Genomic DNA, 27,018 nt, shown 5'->3' with positions numbered 1-27,018 from the left:
TTTTTCATCAAATTTTATTGATTTATTTATTTTTATTTGTCAAGCACCTTGACTTCCATGAAAGTGCTCTGAAATAGTTTTTTAGGGAAGTTTGTAAAACATTCAAGTTAAATTATAATCTAATTATTAATTAATTATCTATTTTGGTTTTTTTTTATTCATTAATTTATTTATTATAGCAATGAGATGATATTGTTTTTTACATTCATTTTGAGCAGTATGAATTAGAGATTTTGACTTGTCTTGATAAATTACTGTAATAAAGGACACAAATTAAATTTATTTTCCATTTTGACATAACCTTAACCTATTGCTACGAGTACAAGACTTTGGAATAAATAAATCAACTTCATAAAAGCCAATTATCACAGACTCCACTGAAAAGGCGTTGGCATAAAGTTTAGTACTCTGAACTTGCCGTAGCTAATGATCCACTCGTTAATTTGTTTCTACCGGAGGGAGTTTTGAATCGACATTTTTTTTAAATAACTCAAATGAGGACTTTATTTTAGACATATATCATGGCTCAAAGCTTCCAAAACGTCACTCTTTCTCTGACTTTACCGATATCCTGCCAGATTTGTCTCGGAAAGGTAATGAACGTTTATTTTAGTGTAAAACCCTGCTGAAATTAAACAAAAATTGTGCAGTGCGCGTGACATTGTTTGACCGTTGTGGTTTCCTCTCAGTCTAGCATTTATTTGTCTTTATAACGTAATATACAACTGTTTTAATATGCATGTATTCATTGAGATATTCTTTACTGGGCTCTCTAGCTCCAAGACAGTCCAATTATAGCATTTACTTAGTTGGTTACTCCATTTAATAATAATAGTCGAGATCATTAATTTACCTGTTGGTTTGCATCAAAGGTGCGTCAGCCGGTCATTTGTTGCAATAACCATGTGTTCTGCTCCAACTGTATCAAAGTTTGGCTGGAGAAAAGCAGCCAGTGTCCCACATGCGGAGTTGCCATCACCCCTGAAAACCCCTGCAGAGAGCTCATTGGTAATGCAAACAGACCTCATACTATTTCTGCATATTGTTTGCATTGTATATGTATAGTTATTTTTAGAATATAGTGCTGTAATTTAGATCTAGTCTATTTGTGCATGTCAATAATGCTAATTTCAGTTGAGATGAGTGTGAATGGATTGAGTCTCACTCTCTTATCTGCGTGCCTGTGTTTGCACCTATACTCGCAGGAGCAACAACTGACAGTGAGTCCAATGAGAGCCTTTGTGTTAAGAGACGCCTACGAAAAACTCGAGGGGAACTGCTTATGCGAGAATATGAGGTACTCTTGCTCGTAGACTATATAAAATGGTTTGCCGAACACAATTTTCTCTATGTTGTTGTGTATTGGATTGGAATATGTTGTTAAAGCCAAGGTAATGTTTGAAATGCAACTTTTAGGAGTACATTAGAATGTAAATACCAGTCAGACTTTAAAGGGATAGTTCACCTAAAAATGAAGATTCTCTCATGATTTACTCATCCTCATGCTATCCCAGATGTGTATGACTTTTTTTCTTCTGCTGAAAACAAATGCAGATTTTTAGAAGAACATCTCAGCTCTGTTGGTCCATACAATGCAAGTGAATGTTGGCCAGAAATCTGAAAGTCTAAAAAGCAGTTGTTTAATCCATGTCTTCAGAAGTGATATGATAGGTGTGATTTTGAAACAGAACAATATTTTATTCCTTTTTTTTAGGTGTGAAATTGAAACTAAACAGCTGCCACATGTGACTTTCAAAAGTGAACGTGGTATAGTAAAAAAGGACTTAAATATTGATCTGTTTCTCAACCAAATAAATTGGATCACTTCAGAAGACACTGATTTAACCACTGGAGTCATATGGATTACTTTTATGCTGCCTTTATGTCCTTTTTGGAGCTTCAAAATTTTGGCACAGCCTTTAAAATTTTTTTTTTGTGTTCTACAGAAGCAAGCAAATCATACTCAACTGGGATGGCATGAGGGTGAGTAAATAATGAGAGAATTTTCATTTTTGGGTGAACTATCCCTTTAACTAAAAGCTACAAAGCTCCAACGGGGCCATTAAAACATGTTTTAATTCATTGGGTCTGTATGAAATTGACCTAGCTATGCAATAAATGGCAGTAAGATTAATTGACGGTGCTCATGAATCATCTGTCTTGCAGGAAGAAATTAAAACCTTCTTGAAAGAGAACGAAGAGTTGAAAAGCAAAAACCTGAGCCATGAGATGCAACTTAAGACAGCTTTGGAACCCAGCACTGTCTTGGTTCCTCAGAGTGAAAGCAGCACTGTTGACCCAAGTGTTCTGGAGGAGTCGGCCAATAACCTCCGAGCTGACAATGACCTCTACAGAAAGGTCAAACAGGATCTCGACAGGCTGAAAGAGGTATGATTTTGATTGCTCTTTTTTTTTTTTTTTTTTAAACAAATAGTAGTTTTTAGCATTAATGTTAAGCAAAACAATTGACAATAAGCAAGTGTATAGATCATGAAACAACTGATATGGATGACATCTTTGTTTGAAGTGAATCATATTGAGAATTTGCTGATGAAATAGCTTTGATCTCTTAAGGGAAATGTATAGTCCCAGCTTTTCTCTATGCAAACTCTACCTGACTGTAGGAAATGTGGAAAATAGTGTTATTTGTGCTCCGTGCACAGCAAGTCCATGAGTTGCTCAAAAATAAAAATGAAACTGCTTTACAACCAATCATGATTCTTTCCCTCAGGTAAACAAGAAACTGCTCTCCCAGAATTTTGACCTAATTCAGGAAAATATGCGTTTAAAAGCTGAAGTGGACAGCAGGTCTCCCCAAAAGTAAGGTCAATAGTTAGTATGTACTTACTGTTGGTGAAGTGTCCATCTAGGATTTTGAGTTATATATTCTGTTTTTAGAATTTTTGGTACATTATTTGTTGCCGTATTTGTGATTTATATAATTATAGAGTGGGGTCCAAAGTTTGAGACCACATTGAAATTACATTTGTTTTTATTTAAACTTGCTAGTAGATAAACGTTTCAAGATTTTGTCCAATTTTAAATGAAGCAATTTTGTGATGTATAATGGAGAATTTAAGATTCTGCATTTTTTCTTGGTCATTAATTAAATGTTGCACATTTGTGACATTGAGCACATTTAAAATGCACAATCATACATTTGATTATACTCAAGAAGTCGACAATGTGTAAGGCCATGCAAATGCTTTAAAGGGGTTTCCTTTATCAGGGATTGGTCATAAATGATCAGTAAAAACTGATCAGCACACATAGATTTTTGCCCATTACCCTGACTGTTTACTGTATGCAAACTAGGGATGGGCACAAGTAATTGAGTACTCGTTCAGCACCAGCTAATTGACTATTTAATATATTACTCGAAAATCACAAATAGATTTTCTTTTGCATATTTGCCTACTGTAGGCAATGCTAAATTTGACTGTACCTTCCATGTGAGTGTCTTACCAAATCTTGCTGTTAATGCACCAATAATTGTAATAAAATTGTATTAATGCATATTGGGGTTTTTTCTCCCCAATTTGGAATGCCTAATTCCCAAAGTGCTCCAAGTCCTCGTGGTGGTATAGTGACACGCCTCAATACGGATTGCGGAGAACGAATCTCAGTTGCGTCTGAGACCGTCAATCTGTGCATCTTATCACATGGCTTGTTGAGCTTGTTACTGAGGAGACATAGTGCTATTCTCTGCGGCATCCACGCACAACTGGCCACATGCCCCACCAAGAGCGAATCGCATTATTGCGACCATGAGGAGGTTGCCCCATGTGGCTCTACCCTCCCTAGCAACCGACCCAATTTGGTTGCTTGGGAGACCTGGCTGGAGTCACTCAGCATGACCTGGTTTCGAACTTGTGACTCCAGGAGTGGTAGTCCGCGTCTTTACTCGCAAGTAATCGATTACATGTTTTTTGTGGGATAGATTACTCATCTACAAAAGTACTAATTTCTCATACATAATGAAAACACCTTTTCCAGCATTATTAATAGTAATGGACAGATATTTATCGGCCAGACTGATTAATCGGCCAATGTTTGTCCATTGTACGCATATCAGCATTGGCCGATAATAGTGTTTGCTTAGCCAATTAACAGAAGTGTTAACTATCCCTTGTGTCATTTCCAAAATCTACCAATAGATTTGTCAATGTATAGTCTCCATTTTCCCAGTTTTTAACATGTTTACTTCTCAAGATTATGCAAATGTGAGTAAATATTGCATAAAATAAATGTTTGCTTCACTTTCATCTGATTCACTGTTGTAAAACGGTGTAATGTTTCTCGCCATTTATATCGGCCATGCTGCTTGCTAGATATCGACATCGGCTATTGAAAAATCCATATTGGTCGACCATTGGTTTTTACTGGTTCTTAAGTGTTGTGCTCATGTCTGTTCAGGCTTTGATGTGAAAAGCAGAGAACAATTCTTCTTTTTAGCATTTTTCTCATTTTCACTATTGGTCTCAGACTTTTGGAACTTACTATATGTATGTACAAAATATTTTTAGTATTTTTAAGTGGTTTGTCAATGTTTTACTTTAAGGTTTAGCAGGCATACAGTTGCAGCTCTCGAGGCAAAAATTCAGCAGTATGAGCGGGATGTGGCCCAGCTGAAAAGAGCTCTGGAGCGCAGCGATAAATACATTGAAGAGCTGGAAGCCCAGAACCATAGGGACGGCTTTCCATCTGAAGAGTGTGGCCATTCAAACACCGCCTCTAGGGGGACACAAAACGGAGGGGTTGAAAGCATCGCCCTGATGCAGAGGAGCCTGAGTGAATTGGAGACTTCTGTTTGTACATACTTGGACAGCAAGTGTACCGAGCTCCCCAACAACCACGGGTGTCTTCTGACAACATCTGATGTGTGCCAAAGGGTAGTTTTTTTTAGGAGAGACCTTGACTGCAAAGAAAGATGCACTCAAGGATGTTCCCTCTACACCTTCCACAGCACTCAGATCTTTGAGCTTGAAGAGTCCCGAGGTTTGTAGTGACAGACATTTAGGTCTCAAACCTCTCACTTTCCCGAGAAGACTCAGTTTTGATGATTGTCAAGGCTCAAGCAGCTCAGCCAACCAAAGCCCAGGAACCTTCCAAGTCAACAAGGATGCTCCTTTCAATCAAACCACTCTGAACTCAGACAAAGAGGTGTTGTGTGGGGACTCGATGGACCGCAGAGCTACTGAGCTACCTCATCTGGATGAAAACCGAGAGAAGTTCAAGCAACCCAAGCGCGCTTCTTCAACTGAGGACCCAACAGGCAACAGTGAAACTTGTATGGATGCCGCATACCTGGACAAGATCTCAGAGCTGGACTCTATGATGGCTGAAGGTGAGCGCTCCAGCAGTCTGGTATCTCACCTTCCCCTGGCATCAACTTCACGGTCGCCAGACATTGATGCCGCCCACATTCCTGTACTGGATTTTTCTAGCAACCTCTTGGCTGGTCCTGGACCTGCAAAAGAGCACCAGACTACATTACCTACACAGGAGAACACCCACAGTGTACATCTTGATGCTGCTTCGACTTCTGAAGAGAAAGTTTCATTTGTTGAATGCAGCAAGAGAGTTGAAGGCCTGGTGGAAAATCCTGGGCAATCCTCCAAACGCAAGTGTCCCTCAGGATTGGCCATCTCTAGCCCTTCCAAACTCTCAAAATTAAAGTAAAAGGAGCAGAAATATTTGAAAATTCAGTGGCAACTTTTAAGTGACAGTTCAGCTTTACAGCATTTCTTTTCCTTCAGGGCTTCTTATCACAAATTTGCCTCACTGTTTAATATTTTGACAGCAGTGTGTGCTGGATGATATTACTGTATATTATAAAAACCGCTTTGGTTTCCTAAGAGTTCAGGTGTAAACACTTTTCTATTGAAATTCAAATTGTTCTCAAGTTCAATATAATTAAAAAAAAAATGTAAAGACAGCGTTTAAGGGGGGGTTGAAAGGGAACTATGGAGGGTTTGCCAGCTTCTGAAAAAAATGCCAATGCCTAATTAAATCTATAATTAAATGAATGTAAAAATAAAAATGTGACCATTTAAAATATTGTGAAATTCATATATTTTTTTTTTTTTTTTGACAGCTTATAATGGTACATTTAAATATCAGGGGGTATTTCAAGTAAATCTTTTAGAACAGAGGGGTTAAACCCTCTGAAATGAAAAAAATATTTTGGAGTTAATTGTTCAAGTTGTACCAAGTAGTTATCGCAATATCCACTTCGTTCAGTCTTTTAAGTAGGCCTTAATTAATTAATCCTAGTGAATTAATTCTTCATTAGCTCCAACTGAAAACGGTTAGGCGATTAAAACCTATGCAGAGATTAAAGTTTAGTTAAACATACATGAAAGTTAAAGTTACGGCAATCAAGGCGTTGCCACAGCTACTTGAATAAACATGACTTACATTTAAATATTACAGCATGCTAATTATTTTGGAACTGAATTAAAAGGATATAAACATGAACACGCATTGTTTCAATTTTCTGAAATATATACATTTGAGAATTTTGAGAATTATTTCTGCAATGTAGACCTATTTAAACTATTTTAATTGACATTTTATGCGAATAAAAATGAAATGACAAATACGCTTGTATTAAATGAGTATTTCCTGAACTATATTTAGGCATTTAAAACTTCATACAGAGATAAGAGTTTTAGTGACATATACGTAAATGATGGCTAAAGGTATATTTGTGTGATCAAGAAGCGTGATCGATGAAGGCGGTGCCACCAGGACTTGAATAACCATGACCGGTATTTAAATATTAATGTATGCAAATTATCCTGAAACTGAATTAAACGAATACGGATTGTTTATTTATTTCTGAAATGTATTTAAGTTATTTGAGAATTTTGATGAATATTTCTGTAATTTAGGCCTGTTTAAACTATTTTAATTTATATTTTATGCGGATTAAAATGATAAAAATGCTTAGTTTTCTCCTAAACTAGATTTATAGCCTATGTATTCACTTGTAAATACTTAACATTTATTTTATTCATTTATACGTTTAAATGTATTATATCTTGCTAAGCGGAAGATATCCGATCTTCTCAGATGCATTTTATATAATGTGATTTAAAACGGACAAACATATTTGAAAAGGATTTCCGTCAAACCTTCTATTGTCACTTACACAATACGTCTAATTTCCATATCAAATGTTAGTGGTTACATTGTAACTGTTTAATATGCAAAAAAGTAACAAGCTGCCTATAAATCCAGGCAGCACGCATGCGCACCGATTCCACAGGTGTGGATGCCCCCCTCTCTTTCGGGCCGGTTTGCAATTTGAAGGGGACATGAGCTGAAATGAGAGGAGAATGAGGGAGAGGCGAGAAGGGAGAAGACAGTCAATCGCGCTTGTCTCGCGAGAATAGGGGAGTCTGCCGGACGAGATGTGAGGGACTCAGGTGTAAGCGCGCTCCTCATCCACACACAGCAGAGTCAAACGGAGACAGAGTCACTGCAGGCATCTCCGCAGCCAACAACCACTGCATCCGCCTGACTGCTTGAGGACACCAGAAGAGAACGAGGAGACTGGATTTGGTTTGTTTGTGTTCTTCAAGCCTTTTTGTGCACTTTATCTGAACCGAATCCCTCGCAAACATGATGTCCATGAACAGTAAACAGCCTCATTTCGCCATGCATCCCACTTTACCTGAGCACAAGTACACAACTCTGCACTCGAGCTCGGAAGCGATCAGGAGAGCCTGTCTACAAACACCACAGGTAAACGACCACACACTTTTCTCTACTTCTGCTCCTGGTTTCTCTGTGCATGAGGAGCGCACAATAATAAGGAGCGCTGCGAGGCACACGCTGCCTTAATGTTTTTTTCATGTATTCCACAGCCATCATCTGCACGTCTGTGATCTTTTCTGAAGGCATGCTCACAAAAAGCTCCGACTTCAGCCTTTTTTGTTTTAATTTATGTGACTGGAAGCTTCTAAAAGGAATATTCTCTGTGTTTTATGTTGAAACTATTCCCTGTTGACAAATCTCTCTCTCTCTCTCACCGCAGCTGCAGAGCAACATCTTCGCCAGCTTGGATGAGACGCTCCTGGCCCGCGCCGAAGCTCTGGCGGCCGTGGACATCGCCGTGTCCCAGGGTAAGAGTCACCCGTTCAAGCCCGACGTCACGTACCACACGATGAACTCCGTGCCATGCTCGTCCACGTCCACCGTGCCACTCGCCCACCACCACCATCATCACCACCATCACCACCACCAGAACCTGGAGCCGCCCGATCTCATGGACCACATCGGCTCCCCGTCGCTCACCCTGATGCCCAGCGCGCACGAAGGAGCCAGCGGTGGCGGCGGAGGGGGCGGTGGCGGCGGGGGTTTGATCTCCACGTCGGCCCACCCGCACTCCCACATGCACGGCTTGACCCACCTGTCCCACCAGGCTGCTATGAACATGAACTCGCCGCTTACCCACCACGGGCTCTTACCGGGCCACCACGGCGGTGCGCATCATGGCGCACCGGGACTCACCAACAACGGACTGTCCTCTATTAACGACTCGGACACGGACCCGAGGGAGCTGGAGGCATTCGCGGAGCGCTTCAAACAGAGGAGGATCAAACTCGGGGTGACTCAGGCGGATGTGGGGGGCGCCCTGGCCAACCTGAAGATCCCGGGCGTGGGCTCACTGAGCCAAAGTACCATTTGTCGGTTCGAGTCACTAACTCTGTCGCACAACAACATGATCGCGCTCAAACCCATCCTTCAGGCGTGGTTGGAAGAGGCCGAGGGCGCCCAGCGCGAGAAAATGAGCAAACCCGACATTTTCAACGGGAGCGAGAAGAAGCGCAAGCGGACCTCCATAGCCGCTCCGGAGAAACGATCTCTGGAGGCTTATTTCGCGGTCCAGCCTCGACCGTCTTCGGAGAAAATCGCGGCTATTGCTGAGAAATTGGACCTAAAAAAGAACGTGGTGCGAGTATGGTTTTGCAACCAAAGACAAAAACAGAAGAGGTTGAAATTTTCTGCGGCTCACTGATGGACTACTTCGAAAACAAACAAACAAACTAAAAAAAATGGACTGAGTTTTGGGGACCAAGGAACATCGCTTTGGCTCAGCTGGTGTGTGCTCATCATGACAATTATGATTAATACTGTTTTATTTGATGAGAACTCCTTGTTATTTTCACTGTATTGAAGTGAATGTGAAGTATGCAAATAACAGGTAATCCAGATGAACTACTGGTAAATATTTCAAACATCATTGTGAAATTAGAGAAATAAATCCAGCTTTATTTTTTAGCCAGATTTGTTTTGCCCCGACGATGATGATGAAAAATAGCCATTGAAGGATTACCTCATATAGTTTTAATTCTATCCTAATTTATTATTTATGAATTCATTTATTTATTTTCCGCATATTTGTGTATCTATTCATTCGTTACAGGGAACTGCTATATTTTTGATTATTAAATGTGTTCAAAGCAGATCCCGTTTATCACAGTCTTACTGATGAAATAATGTTATCATTCAGTGTTTCAAAGGTCTGCTCTGATGAATGCAAATCTACAAAAGGAGAAAGATTTTAATTTAAAAAGGTGGCAACCACCGCTTGGTGAAATTGCACTGAAATCTACTGTTATTTAGATTGGTTAGATATATTCAAATGCTTTTGTGTATATACATACTAATAATGACACTTGCTCACAGTGCACATCTCAATTTTCCCAGTTGTTTTTGCAAATCAGAATTCTTCCCCTGACTTTTCATTGGGAAAATGTCACTGGTTGATATTAGCTAACTCGCATGATCAAGATGATAATTACTTTCATTCTAAAGGAAAATACGAAATATAATTTCATTAGTTTGTGTAGCTATTTTGGTTTGCAGTGCAAACATTCTATGCATCGAAAGAAAAAAAATGACCAAGCACTATAGAGTATCTACTGGTAGACCTTTGTGGATGGTGTAAGTCACTGTTTAATGCCTGTTTTCACATAAAGACACAACGTTGTTTGACGTGTTAATTGTTGGGGGGGAGGGAAAGAAGTTTAAATGTAAGTAATGTTTTTATTGGGTGCACAAGTATGTTTACACAAAGCGGCCACGTGCGCATCACGAGACGTCTCACTCTGTCATACCTGTGCATCTGTCCAACAGTCTGCTGTCTTTACCATCTTATCATCCAAACTTTTCTCCATTCTGTAAGCCAAATCCAGCTGCTGGGGATCAAGTCCCGGCAATCTTCTAAATAAACGATGGAAATCAAAATCAAGGCTGTTTTTGGGTGTATAGCAGATAGATATATTTTTCTGCAGCATGGACAGACAGGCCAAATTTGGCCCGTTGTTACACACACTTAGCTACTGTATACATTCTGTACTTATTTAGCTACAGTTACACACCAATTAGAAATGTACAGTTTATTCATGTTTATTATGATTCACTCTGAAAGCAAAATTATCAGCACAATCCACTAAGTTTTATGCATAGCTAATTATTTAAACATATATTTTTTTTAATAGAAGCTTACAAAGTAATGAATGAAATTTGCAATAAAGATAGATTAGTTTAGGCTTATTTGGGAGGGAAAACGAAAGAACCAAAAGGTTTTATGCCATAATGAAATACTCCCCAAGAGACTACTAGTCTGAAATAAAATCACACTCGGGAAAATTCAATAGTGCAAAAATTGAACCCAAGCCTCACTCGTTTTATAAAAGAGAAATTGGCCCAATAAACTGTCTCAGACAGTGAGATTTTTCTTTCTTTCTCTTTTTTTAGTCACTTGATTGGCTTCCTTATCAGCGCGAATCTTTGATATGCAGTCATTACTCCAGCAAGCATGAATTATTTATAGCCTACATTTTATTTATTTTCATTTCCATGGTCTGGAATTCTTAGTCTACACACTGTCGGAGTTTATACATTCCGTTAGAATATATATATATATTTTTTTATTTGTATTGTTTTTGTATTTTTTTTTTTTTTACCGCTAATTCACATTTTTACTGCGTATAACCTATAGCCTAGAGAATTTATCCGAAGCAACGGAATATGCCACATAATCATAATGATAATAATTTCCAAGTAGCCTATTTGTTTTAAATGTCGCGCCATTTTCGGCCTTGATTCTACATGGGCATTACATTTAAATACCCTTACTACGGTTGATTAAATAATTCATGCGCTGTGGTTTGGAAAATTAATAAACGGACTACAACAAGGCACTAATTAAAAAGCTCAGTTATTGTTATCGGCGCCCTAATGGGATGTTAGTGTGTCAAACAAATGGAAGTTTTGGCTATGCACGTGTCTGCTAAATTAGGCGACATGAGTATCACATTAAAACCCCATCAGAATGCATGTCATTCTGCGCGTTCGATGTGAGGAGAACCAAAAGGCTTTGGGACAGAGGATGGGTTTAGCCCGGCCGAACTGACAATAAACATTTAATGAAGCCTGAGACCAGGCCGCCTCCAAACAGTGTCAGCGGGAGTTAAAAAAAAAAAGCAGCGCCTTACAGTGACAAAAAAAAGGTGTCTAATTTCAAAAGTTGGTTTATTCATAAAAATAATAAGAATAAAAAAGTGACATTGCAGATCTTTTCCAGTGTAGTAAATATTGAAGAGAAAATTCAGGGGGGGGGGGGGGGAGGGAGCTATAGGCCTACATTTTGCTGCCTTTAAAAAAATATGTTATATGTAGGTGATGCAATATTAATCGCGCTTTGCTGATATAAAATGCAATATTTTCAGACAGCTATCGGGGTTTTGCAGGGAAGCACTTGATGAAAGCAGGTCGCAGCTGCTGTGCTACTGGAGAAAGACACATTTATTGCTACTGTTTGGCTTTTGGCAACCAAGAGAACAACGCGGCTGCGTGAGTATAGCCTATATATGGACATTTACTTTCGAGTAAACAATATGTCTTATTATTTGACTGGCACTGAAATTCTTTAAATCGGGTCGTGCATTTTGATCTTTAAGTATTCGATCTTGCTCGTGAGTGCAAATGTTCATTGACATTTTTCCTTTTTTCGTTTAAGTTTATGAGTGCCATCAAGCCAGCTTATGGGCACGTCATCACACCGTTGCTGAGTCACACCAACCTTTAAATAGATACTTTATTAAATGCATTAAATCTGAACAAACCTATTTTCTAACAAAATTGCTGTAAACGAATCATTTCACTCCAGGAAAGCGTTTATTGTGATTTTTTTGTAATTTAAAATTTTATTTGGATACCCTGTCTGTCCAATTTTGAGATTGAATCTTTCCCTGTAAAAAAAAAAAAAAAAAAGTGGTAACTTGGAATTATTATTTTATAAAGCTACTTCTACCTGACAAAACCTTACGAGTTCGTTTTGCTGGTGTAATGTATTTAGATGGATTCATTGATTAATTTATTTCACCCGAATCAAACCAGTTAATTAAGATGTTATGAAGCGCATTTCTAGGTGTCCTTAATACGTGAAAGATACAGTTTGAAGAATGATAATGTGGATTTGGATTGTGAATGTGAATTAGCTACTTTAAGGAGCTATGATACTACCAATCACCTGACAAAACGTTTTTATTTATTTTGTATTTTTTGTATTATTATAATTTGTTTACAGATGCACGAAGCCATAGGCACACGATATTTTATTATATATTTTTTATGTTATATATTTTATATTTAAGTTTTAAAATTTTCCACTAATTGTTTTTCCGACTCTGCATGCTCTGTAATTAGATTTGGCCGATCCTCCTTTTTATATGCATTTAAAAAGTACTCTAAGCTACATTTTGCCTGCAATTCACGGCACCGAATAGAACGCAAGCGCCATATTTCAGCACCACGAACAGCTCCCTCGCAGATTGAAGAGTGATGCATTATTGAGAGTCTATATCAAACAGCTCTAGGGTGCTGCTGTCTTTCTGCCTGCACTAAAGCCTCTAATATGTTAATGGCCGGAGGGGATGCCGCAGGTACAGATCCCAGCTGCTTCATGAGCCATATGTCAGCCGGTTTGCCTCATGGATCTATTAATCAAGAGATACTTCATCAACACAACAGCATCACACCCTCAAAGTTCAGCTGCTCAAAACAGCAACAACAAAAACACCAGCTATAACCCATTTAGTGCAAAAAGAGAAACGCGCTCTGTGGATGGATATAAAAGCGGGAAAAGCGAGGTGAAGGAGCCAACAACCGACTGTGTAGTGTGCACTATGTAGTTTTCAGGCTCTGTCTTTTACGCAGGCAGTTACATGCGTTTATAAAGCAATGTGAATGTTCAAATCACGAGTATCATTGCCATTGCAAAAACTTTGATAAAAAGGAAATAAAATGTAAAATGCTGCAACTTTCCTGCAGAGTCTCATCCGTTTTGGATATTAACGAGTAGCCTATATATTTTGATTTCAAAAGATAATTTGATTTGAAAGAAACTTTGCTGCTTTTCTATCGGAGATAAGTCATATCCCATCTCGTGTTCACAGGATATTCTCTCTTTTGGTTTACACTTTTATATGAAATTTATATATTTTTATTACGGGAACCGAATTCACTTATTAATTCGTTACAATTCACCTCATTTAATTTTTAATAAATATATACAAATTAAAGAAATAATAAATGAACAATTTAAATAAAACGTTTAATCCAATATGCAACCATTTTTATCAAATTAACGCATTGTTACAATATCTGTATAAAAATGCAGTAACTTTAAAATTATTATAATTATAATTAGAATTAGAATCCTGAACTGTGTTGATCTTTCTCAGATGGATTTTTGTTTACACTAATATTTAAAAACAATACAAATGTCTAATATTAATGGATATTTAAAGGGAAATTGTCAACTTGGGTTCAATTTTAGTCATTTAAATAATTTTAGTTGATTTAATAAGTTGATTTTTCATGTTTATGTAAGCCTGGGCTGTAAACAAAATAAATGCTTATTTTTAACTATATCCACTGCATCCAGGTCCCTGTCTAGCTTGTTTAAGAAGGGGTGAAATGAATTGTACCACTTTACCAGTGCTGCCTGAAAACATCTGAGATTTGGTTTAAAATAGGGTCTTCAAAGGTTCCTCTTCTTCCCAGTACTTTATATTTCTTAATGTTTGCTTTTGACTAAGGTATGGGACATCCTAAGCTTTCTATAAAGGTATAATGTCATGTTATGCAACATTTTGGTTTAAAATAGGGCCTTCAAAGGTTCTTCTTCTTCCCAGTATTTTATATTTCTTAATGTTTGCTTTTAACTAAGGTATGAGACATCCTAAGCTTTCTATAAAGGTATAATGTCATGTTATGCAACATTTACGTAGCCTATTTAAATCATCTGTAAGTGTCCCACTTTGCCCATTCGCTCTATAAGAAATAGCCTGTGTTACAAATATACACGTTATTTCATGTGGCTGCTTAAAAATAATAATAACATGTAGGCTATAATAATGTAGGCTAATTATTTTTGTATTTATTTGATTATATTTTCTAATTGATGTAATTAGTAATTTGGCCACTATAGCAAACAAAGCGCTCTGTTTTATGGGACACATGCACAGACAGAGCAAATGCACTGCTCTATATTGTGTGATTATAACAATGTCCGTGAAGGACGGCCTATGGATGGAAATATCAGACAGGGGGTTGGAGGAGCGAATCCTCCCGGATCTGTGTTCATTTCCAACTTGTATTTATTCAGTGATCTTCACCGTTGAGTGGAGCCCAGGCTGTTGACACAACGGCATATTTCAATCACAAGGGGTTCAGAGACACACCAAAAACCTATTTGTTTAATAAATCCGTCATTTAAGTTGAAAAATATTTGATAAGCAAGGCTGACCCCCCCAATCCCCCCATCCCATGCCAAACCAGAGCCTTCACTGCAGCTAAAGGAAATAGAGGTTAAAGTCTTTATGCAGATGAAAACATGCTCTGCTCTCTGCATTTATCTGTGAATCAAACAGTGTTCGATATCACAGACAGGTTGACTCCAAAAGCAAATGCATCCTTCCTAACAGAAAGAGCCAGAAAGGTTTCTGCCTAACCATATCTAAATACAATCTGAGCACGTGAGAATTGTGGAATGATCTGACTCTCCCATTGGATTGTTAGAGTAGCTGTCAGTCTGTTTCTTTATGAAGGGCTGTATAAATGTCAAGTGCTTTCTCTCATCCTGTCTCTTAAACGCTCTCGTGGCCCCGGGCCCTACACTTTTTGACCTTCTATTGAACACACTCGCCCCACATCATTATCCTCATTTTGCCTCCGGAGTTCATCGTTTGTTCCACCGATCCCTCTTCACAAAAAAGAGATATTTACAAACCAGCTGTGGATGACACTATTTACAAATGGGCCCTTCAGACGGAGTTTTGAACCCATTTTGTTGCTTAAAGAAAGCATGGAGAAAGTGTTTTGGAGATGTTATTTTTATGACAAGATCATTTTTAACAATGTGGAATGTCTCTAAAGAAATGTTGTTTTCTCCATCATGATTTCAGACGATGGTGTAGCTTTGGCTTGAACATTGGCTTCAACGGCGTGAAGCATTTATATGTTTCCATTGATCATGGTATAACTATAATAAATTGTAATTGCTTGTTGCAGTTACAACAAGGACAGAAGCCTGCCCCCCCCACCATGTGCCCCCCACTCATAGACCCCCCAACAGCAGCTTGGCCCCCCCATGTGCCCCCTCCATTCCTCAAGCTTTCAAGAGCTTGTCCTGGTTCTCAATATTCACAGCAGCGCCATCTTTGATTTTTGGCGGGAATGACAATGAGGCTGTGAGGGATAGACGTACAGACTCTTCGGTGGGTTGTACAGTTGTTTAAAATGTTTTCGGATCCTTCCACTGACAAAACATTGAACAAATCTTTCCAAGAAATATCAGTAGACAAAAAACTCTAAATTAAATGTGACCTATAGGAGCTTTTTGATAGCGTTATATAGTGCATGTCCTTGAAGAGACAGTAAGTCTACATCCCTTTCAGCCTCGTTTTCATGCAGTCAAAAATCAAAGATGGCTGCTACTGTGAATAAGGGTCATGGCTAGAAGGTAACCCCCAGTTACCTAGTCTCGCAAGAGCCGCATTGAATGTTCACAAACTGTGTTTTTAGTGTTTATTTAGAGTCCTACAGAAACCCTACACCTAAACCTAACCTTAAACTTAACCTCACCACTAAATCTAACCCTAAACATATCCATAGTAACAGCAAATGAGACACTTGAGAGACTTAGGCTGTCAGGGGTTACCTTCTAGAGACAGCCGTGAATCCATCTTTTTCCTCAACACGAATTCAACGATTTGCCTGTTTTCAACTTCCGGTCCACAGTGTTTTACATCCACATCGGCATATATTTTTAGCAAGTAAAGTATTACATTTGTTTTGTTTTTTTACAATGCCTCAGGCATGATGGATTGCGTAAATTTTTTGACAATTCTTTTAAAATATAATTAATCACAATAATGCGTGAAATCGACCGCCCAAATTTCAATATGAACATTTCTGATCAAATTCTTCTGAGACAAAGGACAATAAGATCCCTTTCTTTAACATTAGTTGCATTAGGTATCATGAAATAACAACGAACAATATATTTTTACAGCATTTATTAATCTTTGTTAATATTAGTCACTGTTAGTTCATAGTGCATTAACTAATGTTAACAAATACAATTTTTGATTGAAAAAAAATCCCAGTATGTCGAAATTAACATTTATCAAGATTAATAAATGCTGTAAAAGTATTGTTCATAGTTAGTTATGTTAACAAATGGAACCTTATTGTAAAGTGTTAAACCTTATCTATACAGTATTTACATACTAGTATTTGGTCAAATTTATGTTTTATATATATATATATATACACAGCCAATTTTATAGTATTTTGAAATATACTGTATGTTCCACATATGTACATGTATGTGACTTTTTATCAGTGAAAACCATATACTGTATGAACATGTGGTTTACATATATTTCCATATGACACATATATTTATAAGCGAACACGTGGAAATTGAATAAAATGCTAAAAAAATTTCTAAGCCAGATTTTCTACTAAATAGCTCCTTTACTATAGAGTATAAAAATAATTTTACCGCAGTACTGAAAAATAGTGTCCTTTTCCATGTGAACATGATTTGCATACAACTTTTTGCAAGTTTATGTTAAACCATTGAGGATATTAGCCTTGAGCCATTAATGTCTGAATGCCAACGACTCTTGAAGTGACAGATGTACATGGGAAAAATAGGCAGCTGATCATTTATCCCAATGAATGGCTTATCGATCACAGATGTCTGCACGTAGGGGTAAAGATAGCCCTAATGCGATACATTATGCATGAAACATATCCCAAACAAGATCTGACAGGACGGGCCAACAATGTGTATAAACTCATTGAGTCGTCACATCTCAATCTGGATAAGCGTGAACTAGCGGGAATGATGGAGTCTAGAGTTGGTTTATAACTTTGTGTGCATTCTTCAGGCTTAAAGGTCATCTGTATTTGTGTGTGAGTGTGTTTTTGACTGAGAAGAAGGCTCTGTGTGTGTGTGTGTGTGTAGATAATGAGGGAACCGGCTTGGGCCACCCCTGTGCTCACCACCACACCATCAAATATTCATCAGTGTTGATTAAACAAGATACCAGCCACAGATCTGGTGGCCGAGTGCTAGAATGCCGAACCATATGCGAAAAAACATAATGAAATAGGATGGAATGTCCTGCAGTATGAGGTCAGCGTGAGCTGGTGGACATGACGTCAGAAATACAGCAGCCTTATAGATGTGACTTTAGACATGCAGATGATGATGAGAGAGAAAAACAGAAGGACGGAGAAGAAATGAGATAGTGGAGAAGAAATGAGATAGTGGAGAGGTCATGTCAGAATACACAAAAGGTGAATAAAAAAATACATCCTTTTCTTTCTTATGGAAGTGAATGGGAAATAGGTGTATTAGGCTCTTAAATGACAAAAAAAAAGCACCAAGCACCAAGCACCAATGAAGACCAGAGGAGCGTTTTTTGTTACCAAATTATGTTGATTAGAACAGGAAGTTAGTCTGGAATTACTAACGACTCGTTTCAGGTGTTCAGAATCGGTTCTTTCTTTTGGGAGTCAATAACTCCATTTGTCGTACACTTTGATTTTTTAAACTTTGCAGACTTTTTTACATTCACATACAGCTATATAACACACTACAGTAAAGGTCATATTTGAAAAACCATAATAGGTGCTCTTTAAACCTTTAAAGACAGACCTACTGTGAGCTTCTAAATTGTTAATATGCTAAAGCCATCAGACGGTGTAAAAAATAAAATAAAATTTTTATTGTGTTACTGTAAATAGCTGAATTACACAAACTACACTACCCATGATTCTGAGGGGAAAAATTCACCAATCAGTAGAACTGGTGACACACTGCGAATGACACAATCGAGTCAGTCTCCTTACATGCTCAAACGACTTAAATATTTGTATATGTCTAAATATATTTAGCAATAAACTTAAAACAAAAAATTTTTGAAACCAAGATGGCTGAAAAAGTGTTCCAATGATGCCAAACCTGGCAACGATGCATCTTAAAGTGCCATATTTGACACATTTTCAATGAACAACAACTTCAATTTTAGTCTATTCTCACACAAAGCTAGCATATGACTTCAGAAGACTTGGAAAATAAAGCACAACTAATGGACTCCTTTAATGGTGCTTTAAATTTTGTCCTTTTTGGCTCTTCAAAAATTTATAACAGCCTATAGGTTTGTGATGACATAAGGGTAAGTACATTTGTGGGTGAACTATTCCTTTAAGAAGAACGCAGAGGAGAAGATCAGTCTGAGGACAGGAGTGAACTTGACAGGATAGGAATAGTGAAATAGATTGCTGGAAAAAATGAATTGAAGAGAAGAAGACAAGAGAAGAGAGGTCGGTCACTCCCAGCACATTAAATATTTCATGAGATGTGCGGTTCAGCAGAGACAGGAAAGAGCGTGGTCAGAGAGGTTAGCCCAACTCATTTATAGGACCCAAAGAGAAAGAGAGAGAGAGAGAGAGAGAGAGAGAGAGAGAGAGAGACAGCTTTAAATGTAGAAGTCAGATGTGTGTTTTAGTATTTAGACCATAATAAGTAATATTCCTTATATCTTAGCAATTCAAGCTTGTAGTACCATCTGTTTTCTCCAGGAGGCAGTAAGCGAAACTCCAGCTGTGTAGGCAAAGTAAACGAGTGCAGACAATACAAGATGAAAACAAGTTCTAGCATTTAAAGACAACTTGACGGAGTGCTAATCAGAATATATATATATATATATATATATATATATATATATATATATATATATATACGTATACACACCGATCAGCCACAACATTAAAACCACCAGCCTAATAATGTGTAGGTCCCCCTCGTGCCGCCAAAACAGCACCAACCCACTTTTGTTATTATTCTTACCACAACTGAACAGAGCATTTATCTGAGTTACCGTAGACTTTGTCAGTTCGAAACAGTCTGGACATTCTCTGTTGACCTCTCTCATCAACAAGGTGTTTCCAGGGGGCCTGGGTAGCTCAGCGAGTATTAGCGCTACTCCTGGAGTCGCTAGTTCGAATCCAGGTCCCGCTGATTGACTCCAGCCAGGTCTCCTAAGCAACCAAATTGGCCCGGTTGCTAGGGATGGTAGAGTTACAAGGGGTAACCTCATGGTCACGATTAGTGGTTCTCACTGTCAATGGGGAGCGTGGTAAGTTGTGCATGGCTCGCAGAGAATAGCATGAGCCTCCACGTGCGGAGTCGCCGAGTCTCCCACGTGATAAAATGCGCGGATTGACTCTCTCAGAAGCGGAGGCAAATGAGACTTGTCCTCCGCCACTCAGATTGAGGTGAGTGGGAATTAGGCATTCCAAATTGGGGAGAAAATGGGGGATTTCCATCACTGGATGTTTTTTGTTTTTGGCACCATTCTGAGTAAATTCTAGAGACTGTTCTGCGTGATAATCCCAGGAGATCAGCAGTTACAGTTACAGTTAAAAAAGTAAAAAATACATTTTTGTGGTAATAAATATTATGTTACAAATGCTGTTGATTGGGCTTAACTTGTATTGAACCTGGAATATTCCTATAAGATAGTAAACATCCACTTATCAACACCATAGCAACCACCCAGAATACCCTAAAAACATTCAGAACCCAATATAAATCTCATAGTAATGTGCTAATGGCTCTAGCAACCCTCACCTTATGCGCCAAAGAACGTAGCGCACAGCCATCTTGAAAATTTGTCTCAGATCTTCTGTTCTAGCGGTTCTATATAGACATCTATTGTGTTGATGTCAAAGTATAAACAGCTATCTAAGTGGATTTACGGGTTATAAAGTTGTCAAAAGCTATCATGAGTGTTTTAAAGTGTTCAGGGGATGTCATAACAACTGGAAAAGATCAGGGAGATTCTTCATAAGGGCACTTCATTCATAAATGCACAAGATACCTTCATGCTGTGGATGTATTGATATTCTTCTGTGCTCATGAAACTCCAAGAGACAACACAAAGTCATTAAAAATATCTCTGTAAGAAACCTCACACTCACGTCCGCAAATACACACACACGTGCACACATGCGCACACACGCGTTGGTGCGGCTAACCTTATGAGGACTCTCCATAGACATAATGATTTTTATACTGTACGAACAATTGATTCTATCCCCTAAAAACTTTCCTCGTAAACCACCCAAATCCACACACACACACACACACACACACACACACACACACACACACACACACACACACACACACACACACACACACACAGTAGTGTTTCCATGTTTTATGGGGACTTTCCATAGACATAATGGTTTTTATACTGTACAAACTTTATATTCTATCCCCTAAACCTAACCCTACCCCTAAACCTAACCCTCACAGAAAACTTTCTGCATTTTTACATTTTCAAAAAACATAATTTAGTATGATTTATAAGCTGTTTTCCTCATGGGGACCGACAAAATGTCCCCACAAGGTCAAACATTTCGGGTTTTACTATCCTTATGGGGACATTTGGTCCCCATAAAGTGATAAATACACGCTCACACACACACACACACACACACACACACACACACACACACACACACACACACACACACACACACACACACACACACACACACATGTTGTGTTTCCATGTTTTATGGGGACTTTCCATAGACATAATGGTTTTTATACTGTACAAACTTTATATTCTATCCCCTAAACCTAACCCTACCCCTAAACCTAACCCTCACAGAAAACTTTCTGCATTTTTACATTTTTAAAAAACATAATTTAGTATGATTTATAAGCTGTTTTCCTCATGGGGACCGACAAAATGTCCCCGCAAGGTCAAAAATTTCGGGTTTTACTATCCTTATGGGGACATTTGGTCCCCACAAAGTGATAAATACACGCTCACACACACACACACACACACACACACACACAATCAAACAAATTTACTTTTCTTTATTTTATGAGCTTGCATGTGAAATACTGTCACTGTTAATGTCAACTACACATATGAACACAAATTATTAACAAGCTGAAACCTAAAAGTTAAGCAGAATTATACGTATAACAATTAAACGCTTATATTACGAAAAAGTGCTGTGTTGTCACAGCTGGTGTTGGGAAAAATGAACTTTTAGAGTGACAGAAAAAACAACTCACGAGCATTTTCACATAGTAAAGGGGTGCTGTAGACTCACACTACTTTCTGTGCTACCACACATCATCCATTCTGATCGACTCAGTACACTGCAATACAAACAGGAAGTTAGATGACAAAATTCAAAAGAGCGGAGCACGGAAAGTGTGCGGGGGCTTAATAAGGTGAATAGCGATGCAATAAGAACCACTCAAAACACTTGAGCAACCACCCAGAATACCACAGCAACCACATAGCAACGCCCTGGAAACCATCCACAACATCCGTAGCATCTGAAAATGAAAAAGAGTTTTGCACTGGGAAACACCATTGATATTGTCTTCAGAAATGGTCAAAATATAGTTTTAATTTAATGTTTATTAAAAGCGTTATTTTTAATCAAAGAGATTTCTGTTTCGTTCAGTGAACTCTGTGACACTACTCATCAGTTTGTGTATGAATTCATATTGTGTGCATGAATTATTAAGTAATAATATTTTAAATATTTGCCTGGTTATTAAAGAGAACTTGATGAATAATTGATGGCATCGCCAATGCCAGTGAGTTTGTTTTTGAACTGTGACAGTTTGTGTGTGATGACAATTATAACAAATTGACCCACAGAAATGCGGTTTCTCTGGAAATGTAACAAATTTATATTCAGAATAAAAGCATTAAGTCAAAATGAATGGGGAGTTGTTTTGTTCCTCAATGGATGCTTGATATTTTCCTGCTAATTTTCAGTGTGTGATGGGTTTTGGGGGCTTAATAAACATTCAAAATAATGTGTTAATGGAAATCTGCAAATGCTAATATATTTCTGAGAGGATTATGTTTAGGGGTTGATGAAAGACAATATCATTAGCTCAGTATATCAACAACAGAAGTCAATGGAAAGCCCCCATGATGGAACAAATCATGTAGATGAGTGTGCATGTGTGTAAAACTGCTGGATATTTTAAATGTTCTGAAATGGTTAACCTAGCAATGTTTAAAGAGCTGAATGTGTATCTGAATGGGTTTACTTAGTGTAACTATACTTTAACCCGTGTGTTGTGTTCGTTTGTGCTAAAACCTTTTGTGTTCCCGGTCAAATATGACCGGCCTACTAAGATTGTTAATAAATCTCTCATATTGCATATACAATATTATCCCAATATATTGCATTAGGTCTTTTTGTCTTCTTTCTTAACTTCTTTTTTTTTGTAATTATGACTACTAAAATGTTATCTATGGGTTTTATTATCTATTTTAACATATTTAATAAAATAAAATAAAAATACATTATATACAGAAAGATTTATTGAACTGAGCTTATACTAGTGGGGAGCACTCCCTGCTGAAAAATAATAATAATGATGTAATAAATTAATAAATGTTTGCCTGATCTAAATAAAATAGGTGTCATCATAAAGCTTAGAAGCTGGACTTTACAATGCATATAGCTGATTCTACCAATTCTTAAATAATGCTTTTTAATTGGCCGACAAATTACAACTATTTTGTTCTCATAATTATATTCAGAGTTGGTAAAAACATAACAAATATGATATAGCCATGTGTTATGTATTGTTGGAAAGGTATTAAGACTATCCTGATTCAAACGAGTTCAAACGCAACATAATATGATTAGTAGATCTTGAAATATTCCTCAAAGACTGTACATGGAAAGACGATGCCCAAAAGGGTGTTCAACACACATTGTGTGTGTGTGTGTGTGTGTGTGCGCACGCGCATGTCCAAGGACTTTGTGTGTGCAAACACACATCCACATATGTGCTCATTTAAATGATTTGGGATGGTTCTGAACATTTAATATTTCTGTATTTTGTAGTCTAATCCATTAATTTCCAATGGCTGGTCATTTTTGACCGGGTACATAACAGGTGTAACAATGAAATAAAACCAATAAATTGTATGGAAAATGAAAATGGTCCAATTTTTTTGTTTTTTTGTTTACCAATACCATATTTGAACAAAGTCAAGGAATTGTATTGCTATTGTAATAAATAAATAAAAAAGTCGTAAAAATAAATTCCTATTCGGCCCATTTTTACCATGCAAGTTAAACTCAAATTAGTCCTGACAAAGCCCTCATTGTCTGAACATGTGAATTAAATTGTTGGCCAAATATAGCATCACTTCCCCAGCAGTTTCTCTACACGGCATGACCAAACCAGAGCAGACACCTGCAACACCCTGAAACATACTCGCACAGCGCTGCAGTTCATTCCCAGTCATTTTCCTCAAGTCTTATCAGCCCGTCATACTGACAGGCCGTCATTGATTAGCATGTCAGTTTTGTGTCTGGGCGAGACGGCCGCGGGTCATCAGCAGTGAAAACTGTCTCTAACCAGATCCCACTAGGGACACAATGAGCCCCCCCCGTCTGATCTGGCAGACAGACAGGTAAGGCCGGAGCCCCGGTGAGCTGGATTTGCACTTGCGCTCTCTCAACGTCACCCTAACGCTCTCCTAATGCTCTCCTAAATCTGGCCGACCTGATCAAGATGTCAGGGTGATAGCAGGAAATGAAAGTGAATGAGAGGTCAGATCGACAGGAACAACATCATCAGTGGACCGTCAGCACTACCTTCAATCTTTGACACACTCCTGAACAGAGTCATTAAAAGAGCTGGGAAAAAATGAAGAGAACTCCAATTAAGGAATATTCTGGATTACAAGCATGGCCGGAGTGGCTAATCAGGCGGATCAGGAGAATTCCCGGTGGGCCGGTCAACAATTGGGCCAGCAGATCCGCATAATAAAAAAGGTTGTTGTCCATGCCATCCAGTATTTAAGGGATCAGAATTGCATTCCGTATTATAGCAGACATAGTCTCTACTGTATTTTATCATCTCACACCCAAATAAATTAGAGAGTGGATTTTGAGAGACAAGTTGGCTGTTGCGCCATCACAGACGATTCACTTGACAGCGGGGGAAGTATCACTGAATATCCAGCGAGAACAAATACTATTAGTTGAATGGATGAACGTGATGTACAAGATCCTCACAAGTTTAATACTGACTGTAGTCTCACAATCTCAATCAGTTAATCTCTGAAACCCTCATTCCTAGCATTGCAGGATGAAAACAATATTGTTTATTGTCACAAAATAAAAGAATACTTAAAGTGAATCAATACAGATGCAACAACATAACACAGTATAACAATAATGAGACTTTACAGCTCTCAAAAGATTTAACTCAATGAAACAAACTGCATCGTGTGCCTTGAATATTGTATCATGCTCGAAAACCCTCTTAAAGAGACAGTAACCATATTATATTACATTAACCGCGGCCCATAACATTTACATTCCATATAATGCAAGTGAATCAGATCAATATTGAAGTACTTTTTTTGACTATAAATTCTCCTCCCTGCCCAGTACGTGGCAATATGCACAATGAATGTCCATTGAATCACCAAAAATAACTGTTAAGGGAGAAGAGCCTTTAGAAAAGTAAAAGTGGAGATTTATAGTAAAAAAAGGACTTGATCTATTTCTCACTGCTTGTCATTCACTTGCATTGAAAGGATCAACAGAGCTGAGATATACTTATAAAATCTTAATTTGTGTTTAGTAGAAGAAAGAAAGTCATACACATCTGGGATGGCATAAGGGTGTCAATGATGAGGGAACTTTCATTTTTGGGAGTACTATTCCTTTAAGATTGACTTATTTTTACAGCTGATGCAATGAAGTCTTGTGTCAGAATTTACATCATGATGTGAATTACCCCAGACAATCCTTTTTCCCTCACTTTGTTCAAAAGAACAAAACACTTGTTTACGTAATAGACATACAATTAAAGTATATGGGGCAAGTGTACAACAGTTGTGAAAAGTAGTTCCAACTCAAAAGGACGATTTAGACAACTTTACGGCTCAAATAATAACATTTTTGGTAAGTTCATGTCAGTAATTCAGTAAAAAAATATCTAAGTGCTTTAACAAAAATATGAGCTTCACATTTCTGCTTTTAAACCCTTTGGGACACTTCAGATGAAGTTCAAAATGTTTCTGTGGTAATCCCAAAAAAAAAATGCCACACACTTTGTAAATAGAGCTTACTTTAAAGAGTATTATTCCTTTCTATTTGCATCTTGCATGAATTTTTACTTACAAGAATGTGAACCATATATTTGTCTACATTGTCCTTTTAAGGTGAGAGCAGGACTGGACTGGTAATCTGGCATACCGGGCATTTTTCCGGTGGGCCGATACACTTTGGGTCCGATCAGGGGTGGACTGGCTATCGGGAGAACTGAGCGGGCCGGCCGCGAAATGTGCCGAATATGCTGCGATAAGCTAAAAAGTGGCACCGCGTTATGCATAACAGACAACAAAACGGTGCCCCCCCCACCCATTCAACAAGTTTTGGGCCAGTTGACATGTAAAATCCCAGGCCGATTTATCTTCCCAGTCCAGCCCTGGGTGGGAGTACTTTTTTTGTATGTGCATTTCTATATTTGCATTTCGACCAACATTGTCTGTAGTAATCAACAGATGCCAAAGATGCTGTGAATGAGATTAACTTAACAGCCTGATCTCATGAAAATTAAGCAAATGGCAACAATTTAGTAAAACGAAATTGTGCATCATTACACGTTTAACTCCAGTTTCCCAGTGAAATGTCCAGAGAGGGGCACTATAAGCGAATAAAATGATGACCTAATTAGACGAGGTTTTTAAGTTGAATGTTAGTTGGAGGTTTTAATGAGAAAAACGTACCTCCGTAACCTAAAACTTTAACCTAAACCTAACTGATAATGTCCTAAAAGCAAATGCGAAATGAAAAGCACATTTTCAGAAGCAACCACGTCAAAGAGTAAAAGTGTTTTGATATAATAACATCGCAGTGTGATAGTAATAGAGCGAATAATAAGAGTTCAGAAAGTCATAATCAGCTGATGTATTCGTGATTTGTGTGAAGTGAATAAAACGTACAGTTGTTGTAGAGTCTAATGTTCATTTCAACAGGAAACTGCAGCGAAACGTAGCAACGTAAACGTTTTCAAAAATTTTGTTATAGTAACGTTTACTCTAATAGACTAGGTTGCATATTTAAACTGGGATACTTCTTTAGATCCACAGAAAATATTTTCCACTCATCCCCCCATTAAAATGAATGAAAAATGTGTTTACGGTTATGCACATGTAATGAAAATCTATGGGGCAAGTCACGGAGGGTTTAAAAATAGAAATGCTAAGCTTGTATTTGACATTAATTCAGTAAAATCTTATTAATTGAACTGTAAAGTTGTCTAAATTGTCCTTTTTAGGTGAGAATACGTTTCTAGGCAGATGAAACTCTGGTTTTGCGTATTGT

General features: G+C 37.9%; 1 protein-coding gene and 1 pseudogene across 1 annotated transcript; both read left to right on the top strand.

The window, feature by feature from the left end:
- Window positions 1-521: 521 nt before the first annotated feature.
- LOC127646240 (ORC ubiquitin ligase 1-like) lies at window positions 522-5,682 on the top strand (annotated as a pseudogene).
- Window positions 5,683-7,495: 1,813 nt separating this feature from the next.
- On the top strand, window positions 7,496-9,079 carry LOC127646950 (POU domain, class 4, transcription factor 1-like). Its single transcript, XM_052130945.1, has 2 exons — window positions 7,496-7,752; window positions 8,045-9,079. The coding sequence occupies exons 1-2, from the start codon at window positions 7,630-7,632 to the stop codon at window positions 9,026-9,028; spliced, it is 1,107 nt and encodes a 368-aa protein (XP_051986905.1). The 5' UTR covers window positions 7,496-7,629; the 3' UTR covers window positions 9,029-9,079.
- The last annotated feature ends 17,939 nt before the right edge of the window (window positions 9,080-27,018 follow it).

The sequence above is a fragment of the Xyrauchen texanus genome, chromosome 7 (genome assembly GCF_025860055.1).
Source record: "Xyrauchen texanus isolate HMW12.3.18 chromosome 7, RBS_HiC_50CHRs, whole genome shotgun sequence".
NCBI classification, from domain to species: domain Eukaryota; kingdom Metazoa; phylum Chordata; class Actinopteri; order Cypriniformes; family Catostomidae; genus Xyrauchen; species Xyrauchen texanus.
Note: the sequence above shows the minus strand (reverse complement) of the source record. Positions and strands in the feature narration are given on the sequence as shown.